The 8401-nt window shown below is 39.0% G+C and overlaps 1 protein-coding gene across 2 annotated transcripts in view; it reads left to right on the top strand.

Annotated features, from left to right (window-relative positions):
* Positions 1-2695: 2695 nt before the first annotated feature.
* LOC143276303 (uncharacterized) overlaps positions 2696-8401 on the top strand; it is a 40029-nt gene continuing 34323 nt past the window's right edge. For both annotated transcript variants that reach the window (XR_013053542.1, XM_076580809.1), the window contains exon 1: positions 2696-2851. Coding sequence is in view for 1 of the 2 variants with exons in the window: in XM_076580809.1 (XP_076436924.1) it covers positions 2764-2851 (88 nt within the window). In the remaining variant the exon portion in view is untranslated. The remainder of the gene's footprint in view (positions 2852-8401) is intronic.

The raw sequence follows: 8401 nt of genomic DNA, 5'->3' as shown, positions 1-8401 counted from the left end.
CACAAAGCGAAAAAAGACAAACTGATCCATTGCACTCATTGCAGTAGTTAGTACCTGATGAACTGGCTGAAGTGACTTGGAGGCGGCTAGTTGACAGTGTGAAATATTCATTTGCAACAAACTTTGCGAAAGATTTCTTCTCTCTGTTCTTGAATGCTTCTGTATAGAGTTGGGGTTCCTTCCAAATTTCTTTTTCCCAAACAGAATGCACTTGATTTGTTTGGGGGGGGGGGGGGGGGGTATTCATTCGTTTTGTAAATAATAATTGGAATACCATAACATTTAAGAATCAGTTAAGAATAGTTCATTTACATCACTTGAAGGAAAGCAAACTAAAAACCAAACAAAAAGAAAGACATGTGACATACATAGGCAGCATGCTGGACAATCGATATGTTCTTTTGTTCCTGTCCATTATCTGCAGTTCATCCATATCTCAAAGAACTTTAAGGACACATTCAGTTAAAGCACAGTCATTTATCATGGAGGCAATCACCATCATCACTGTTAGCATTGTCAGTCTTTTCCACTTTCATATTCTTTTTTCTCTCTCTCTTTTCTGCATTGTGAATTGTTCAACAAGAACGACAAAGGGAAACAAGGACAAGAACAATTATAATGATGTTTTAACCCATTTCCACCCATTGAACCCTAGCAGGGGACACTCATTCATTTCCCTCTTGCAAAAACGAGCAATGGAATAGTACTATTTTTGACTCACTTGTGTAAACAAAGTGAGTCTATGTTTTAACCCGGTGTTCGGTTGTCTGTGTGTGTGTGTGTGTCCGTGTGTCTGTGTGTCCGTGGTAAACTTTAACATTGACATTTTCTCTGCAAATACTTCGTCAGTTCACATCAAATTTGGCATAAAAATAGGAAAAATTCAGTTCTTTCCAGTCATCTTGTTTAAAACAATATTGCACCTCTGGGATGGGCACAAAAAAATTATTAAAAAAAGCCTAATTATATGCAAACTGCATTTACTGTTATATTTATATTTTTTGTATTCTCTAAACTTGGCACTTTGACCTCTTATTCTGACACAACAACAAGAGGAGTCTTTACTATCATTTTTTGTTCAAACAGGAACTCCTTTTGCTAAGCATGGAATTTTTATTTATTTTGCAAACGTTTCGGTGCAGATAGTAAAAAAGGGAAATTACTCTGTAATTAATGCTAGGGGTCTTAATTTATCACAAGTGAGTCTTGAAGGCCTTGCCTCTCTTGTTGATACTGTGGTCCTGTTCCTAACTACCTAACTTCAAGCTATTCCATTGGTATGATAATGTTAGAGGTTTTTTCTCAGGAAGGTGTTAAATACAACAAAATTGAAAATTTTATGCAGAAAGAATCTAAGGGAATCGGTGAGTCAAAAGTTGTTTTTTTTTCTAAACAGACAAAGTTAGTGTGGATATATAAGGGAAAATGGATACAGTCATGCCGAATCAATGGTTTTGACTGAGTTGTAAATGTCCATGTAGTTTTGTTCGGAATATTGGTGTACCCTGTTGGGGGACACTGGGCGTGACAGGGGACACTGACATATTCTCATTTCAAGGATTGGTGTGCATTGTCAGGTTACCTTGGGAATTAAATTAATGTCCCCAACCTCACCCAAGGTCCCTTAATTACAGGGTCACAAATTTTATTTTTTACAAAACCAACTTATTTATTCTAAAAAAATAATCAAAGAAATGTGTTATTAGGTCCCATACCATAAAAACATAAAACCAGTATGACAAATTCATACCTCAGGTGGATATTGGTTAAAAACAACCAAAAATTAACAACAATGACAGAAAATGAAAGACCGGACGAATTTGTCCACCACATTATGATCTAAATAGATCTATTTTTAGATCAGTGCTTTCCACTTCCTGTCCACAGTGATGAGGCCAGTACAGTTTGGTTCAGCCCCCAGTCATTGTCCATGGCTGCCAACTGTCACTTGTTACTGTTACCACACTCTGTATGTCACCTGGACGATGAGGGGTGAGGGGGAGACATGTATGTGGCTGGATTTTGAATTAAACTCTGTCGTCTTGCATTGGACTGTCTGGCTCACGTTTTGGTACCTCTCTCTCTCTCTCTGTGTGCGCGCGCGTGCGTATGTGTGTGTGTGAGGGATAGAGAGGGAACATTGAGAAAAAAAAGTAACCTGATCAAAATGGTAGGAAAAGCAGACATCAAGCAACGAAAATAAATATCCTATTCCTTTAATGTCATTCCACTTTGCGATATTAGACGTGTGTGTGTGTGTGTGTGTCCGCGCGCGCGCGCGCGCACACGCGTGTGTATGTGTACAAGATACATATCTATGTGTTAATGTGTTCGTAACACTTTGCGATGTTAGACGTGTGTGTGTGTGTGTGTACAAAGAGGCATATCTATGCGTGTTTGTTCGTCACACTTTGTGAACGTTCGTGAACAGGGTTCAGCGTTCTGCAATTTTTGGCACCTCGGAGCAGACTGGAAGAAAATGCTCCCCCTTTAAAAATGCATCAGAGACAATGAGTATTCTCTTAAGTGCTACACATGTATAATATCATTCCTAACTGTTGCTAAAAAAAGAAGAAGACGAAAGTGAAATAATTAATATTGATTTTGAAACGGCCCCAACCGGAAGACATTGTCGCAAAGGACACGTTACCACAACCGTTTCCTGAAGCAAAGACTTCTGGGAAACAGCGGACGGTCCTCTGTCACGCACGCTTGTTATTGATTCTCAAAACCTTGTTCTGCTTATGTTATAAACACGGGACAATGTCTTCGGCAGGAATGTCGGAAGTTGATCGTAAATTTTTCCATGCCGATCTCCCCTGCACTGATATTTTCTGTGAAGATATGAAAGGTAAGTTTATTTTGATTAAAACTGTTGCCGACAGGAATGCCAGTTACTAAGTTTGGTAGCCGTAGCTTGTGCTGTTTATGCTTCATTCAACAATATGTGTTAGAAAAAGATTTTTTGTGTGGATATTGGTGGTTTAAGTCTGGCAAAGAGAAAGAAAAGGCTCAGATTATTGAAAAAGCTGACATATGAAAACAAAGATAAAACTGACAACAAAGAAAATAATTGTAAAAATCAGGCGTGGCTGGCAGCACCACGCCCATTTCGGCGACTATAATTCGATTTTGTTGATAATCAGACCGTTTCAGTCATGAAATGCATCAACCATCCGCAGAGGCTTTATTATTGTTTTGAAATATATCGGGTCAGAAATACATGAATCGGATTAGGGGGTACTCTTGAATGAGTTAACTTGTTGATAAAAAGATACCTGACTTAAATGCAGAATGACACATTCAAAAGTATACAAGCTGTGCTAATTGAACTTTTTCATGCGCTTTAGACACAACCCAGCAATACCACTTTTATAAATTCGAACCTAATTTGATTTAGTTTTTATTATTTATGCTCAGTATAGTGGGGCTGTTTATACATGTATTAAAAAAAATAATGTGTATCACCTTCTGTCAACTGATATGTACTCTGTGTCTCTCTGTGTGTGTGTGTGTGTGTGTGCACAGAGTGTATATCATATGGTGTATGAGTGTGTGTGTATGTGTGTGTGTGTGTACACAATATTATATTCCAAGGTAAACTTAAATACTGAGTTTAAAAAATTGAAAGAAAAAGATAAGAAACATTAAATGGTGCATGAATATGTATACATATTATATGTGTAATCACACACACACACACACACACACACACACACACAACAAACAAACAACAACTACAATCCCAAACACTTATACAATCACATGCACACACCCTGATCGCCATCCCCCCAAGAAGACACATGGCATACCAGATATAATGATACAGTACTGTAATCCTCCATTTCAAAAGAACAAAGCCTTTTGTTTGGAACTTCAGGTTCAAGTTGAAGCAGGCGCTGACACTTGAAGGAAGAAGGTCTGTTGTTGCTAGGAGTGAGATGTCTGCACTCTGTACACTGATGCATCTCATAGTATAGAAAGGTGACACTGATGGTAAAACTGGATTTGTTGTAGGGAGATTGGCTATAGAGTTACACAGAGTCCCTGTTCCAAGAGGAAAAATGAAGGTTGTTGTTAATTAATAGCTGATCCTTGCCGTGATAGTTAGTGAATGTTGTTGATGACCGGCATATCATGTGTTGTCTCTATAGTCATGTCTCTATCTCAGCAGGTTTGTGGAGTCCTTTTGTGTAATCGTTTAGTGGGTTTGCACAATTACACATTTGATGTTGTTGTCACAGAGCTGTTAACTGTTAGGCTTAGAAATCAGTTCTGTTGTTTCATTATTCATCTCATTGCGCCCTGTGCCTGAGCATTTTTCTGACATCAAAATTTGTCTCATTGATTAAAAACTGTTTACACATTCCTACATATGCATAAATGGCAAAGAAAGGGAAGTAACTTCTACAGTATTTCTGATTGTTACAACACATCATCTGGAGGAAGAACAGTATATTTTTTACGTTTTTTTCTGCATCAGAATGGCACAGAAGCCTGCCGAGGCTGAAAACTCACAAGGGTTGAATGGGTTAACAGTTGTATGTAGCTGGGCTCTACCGGGGAAGGGGGGTTGGGGGGGAGTAAGTAAGTAAATAAGCTTTGCAGTTATCTATAATATTAGTCACACAATTTTCTGATATTTTTAAATGTAAGCTTCTGTCGAAATTGAAGTACAAAATAATGGCTCAGTGACATTAAAACAGGAATTTGTTGAGTTAATGGGACATGATCTTCCTCCACGATACTGTGTGTGTGTGTGTGTCAGCTTATTCTGGGGAACATAAACTTTTTATCACTGGTAGTATGGGCAGTATGAACGATGGGTTGACATTTTTCTCATCAGTGACTTGACGTCTCGAGTAAGTCAAGTGCTTGGGTTGGTTTTCATCCACAATGTAGCGTACTTCACTAGTTCTAACTCCAGGGATAAGTGCTTGTCAGTGCATACTGTAATATTCAATATGTTGTTGTTGTTGTTTTTGTACATGTACCAGATTTTGTTGTTCCTTTTTGTTTTATTTAAGGTGGTAGGCAGGGAAAGGACATGATTTTAGTTGACAGTGTTCATTCCAAATTCATGAGATTTTGTTGTCATTGTGGAATTTCCTGTAATTAAAGAAGTTATGTCATTGCAGCAATGTGTTTTGATTTTTATTTCCCCTGTTCTTGGGCTGCAGCTCACATATCCAATTGTATCGAAAAATCCATGAGTGGGCCATATTTATCCCGCCATTTAAGATTTATGCAGCCACGACTTTCCCATTCTTTGGGAGTGTGCATGCAGGATATGCTCATGTTTCCGTAACCCAGCAGACATTGGATCTTTAAGATGCACATTTGCTGTTCTACAAGTCTGTACTTGTGACGGGGGCTCATGTGCTGGCAGGTTTACACATAGGCATGTTGACCAGGGAGATGGAAAATATCTCCACTCATAACCCACCAGACATAGCTGGGATTCAAACCCAGGACTGTAGGATTGAAAGTCCAGTGGTCTAACTAGTTCAGTACTTGGCTTATAACTTACGCCCTTACAAAAGTGTAGGTATCATAATTGATATAAATATATATGTTGTGGAGGTTGGTCAGTTTTGCCGAGAGAAGTGGAAAAATAGCTAGTTGAATTATTAATACAGTCATGTGGTTTGATAGACCACAGTGTGAACCCACACTGTAGTGTAGTGCAACTGGCATACAGCACCACGCAGCTGTGTACAGCAGGAGAAGGAGAGTGTTGTATTAGTGCATTGAATTTGTTGGGGTTTTTTTTTGTTTTTGTTTTTTACAAGAATGCTGATGTGATGCAATGCAGTATCAGTATTCTGACAGTGTCCAGCACTTGAAGTTTTCCCATCTGAGATGAATGATTAACGTGTGCATTGATAAAATGCCAGAACAGCAAAATAAAGAATGTGTCAGGGTACAAGTTCTACAAGTCAGAACATCTTAGTAAAGTTTAGTTTGTATGCATTGGTTAATACTGAAATAGTGCAAAGAAAGGTTCCTCAGATAGTAAGATTAAGAAAGAGGCGGTAAGTTGATTGGATCAATTACTGTCAGAATTTTACTCATGCACATATGTATAAATATATATATAGACATATTTGCAAACACACACACATATATAATATCAGGTGTCCCCAAAAAGTGAACTGCTTTTTTGACAAGTATTTTCTCAGTGATAGAGAAACCTAATTCATTGAAAGTTTTCACACAGTAACCTTAGGGTATCATCAACAAGTCCGCAAAATACCTAAAAGTTTGGATGCAAATTATGCGAGTATTGTCAAATTCAAAACAGCATGTCAAAAAATCACACACACATACCCCTCCCCCCTCCACAGATTTACCCAGGCTGCTGTGTTCCTTAACCCATGTAGGTCAGGCAGGGCCTGTCATCATCACAACAATCAGAATCCTGGTCCATTATTCTGACTCCATTATGATGGTTATTGGGCGATAAGAGAGATGGAGGGGGTGAGGAGATGGAGGGAGCTGTGGAGGGTTGGTGGGAGGACAGGGAGGAAGATTCACAGGCATAGATAAATAAAAAGGAATATATAGATTTTATATGGATAGGACTTGGAGTGTTTGTAGTGGTTCAGACAGATAGGGGTTGGGTGAGAGAGAGAGAGAGAGAGAGAGAGAGAGCAGGCAGACAGTGATGATATAGATGGAGAACAAAACAACAGCTGTGACTGTGAGGGAAGGGGTGGGGGTGAATGGGGTGTATGGTGGTGACAGGGGGGAGGTGAGGGGGGTGCGGTGGGGGGAGGGAGATGATGGTGACAGGGAGCGGGAGGGGTTGGGGTGTGGTAACAGCTGGTTGGGGTGGGGGGTTGCTCTCTTGCCAAGCTTTTTTTTTCTTTTCTTCGGAAGGGGCCCCTGTGGACATTGTGGTTAGGGGGCTTGGGGAATTTACAGCACATTGCCGCAGTGCAGTGTGCTTGAGTTCAACCACGTGGTTGGGACGTGGGAAGTCGCCTGTCCTGTTCTCCAGCAACCCTGCTGGTATTTGTGGTGGTCATATTTTGTTAGGTGTGTGAGACTAAACAAAACAGGATTTCAAGGTTTTTAGTCATAAGTCACGTTTACAGATTAAAAAAAAAACAAAACAAAAAAAAACAACCGATCAGACTGTGTTTTTGTGCATGAACTGATGAAGTTTGATAGGTTTTGTTTTTTTTTAATGTTTTTTTAATATTTTTATTATTATTTTTTTATATTCTTGTGGGGGTTTTCTTTTGCATCGGCATGTGGCAACACTTGCATTAGCCTTCAGGTTTCACTTCTTTTCCAACACCATGCTGGATTCAATGTCTTCCAAATGAAGTTTGTAAAACTTTTGAGTTTGGTGTTTTAAATTCCTCCATAGGGTGCATATGTCAGTGTGAAGGCGAGGGAAAAAAAAAAAAGAATGTTTCTGAAGAGCTGGTTGAAACATAGATGCTACACTAATGTATTTCACTATGCAAAAGAAGACATGAAATCAAGAAGAAGAAAAAAGAGAGGCAAGGCCTTCAAGACTCACTTGTGATAAATTAAGTCCCCTAGCATTAATTACAGAGTAATTTCCCTTTTTTACTATCTGCACCAAAACGTTTGCAAAATAAATAAAAATTCCATGCTTAGCAAAAGAAGTTCCTGTTTGAACAGAAAATGATAATAATGACTCCTCTTGTTGTTGTGTCAGAATAAGAGGTCAAAGTGCCAAGTTTAGAGAATACAAAAAATATAAATATAACAGTAAATGCAGTTTGCATATAATTAGGCTTCTTTTTTTATTTTTTTGTGCCCATCCCAGAGGTGCAGTATTGTTTTAAACAAGATGACTGGAAAGAACTGAATTTTTCCTATTTTTATGCCAAATTTGGTGTCAACTGACAAAGTATTTGCAGAGAAAATGTCAATGTTAAAGTTTACCACGGACACACACACACACACACACACGGACACACACACACACACACACAGACAACCGAACACCGGGTAAAAACATAGACTCACTTTGTTTACACAAGTGAGTCAAAAACCCAATAAGCCCCTGACTTCAGCAGATGTGCAGTAGTACTATAGGTGGTGTGAAAGAAAAAGAAAAAGAAAAAAAAACCCACTGTGGGAATGATTGTGGAATGATTGTTTTGTTCAGACACAGAGTACTGATTGAGCCCTGAGGTGGTGTGGCTTAGTGGAAACGTGTCTGTCTAAGAAGTGAGAGATGTTGAACATACAAAATTGAATCCCATACTCACCAGTATTTTCTCCCCCTTACAGTAGACCTTGAGTGGTGGTCTGGATGCTAGTCATTTGGATGAGGTGATAAACCAAGGTTCTGTTTGTAGCATGCACTTTGCACATGGAAAAGAACCGTCGACAACAGAAAGGTTGCTCCAGACAA

This window comes from Babylonia areolata, chromosome 31 (assembly GCF_041734735.1).
Source record: "Babylonia areolata isolate BAREFJ2019XMU chromosome 31, ASM4173473v1, whole genome shotgun sequence".
NCBI classification, from domain to species: Eukaryota; Metazoa; Mollusca; class Gastropoda; order Neogastropoda; family Buccinidae; genus Babylonia; species Babylonia areolata.
This window is presented reverse-complemented; position numbering and strand designations above follow the sequence as displayed.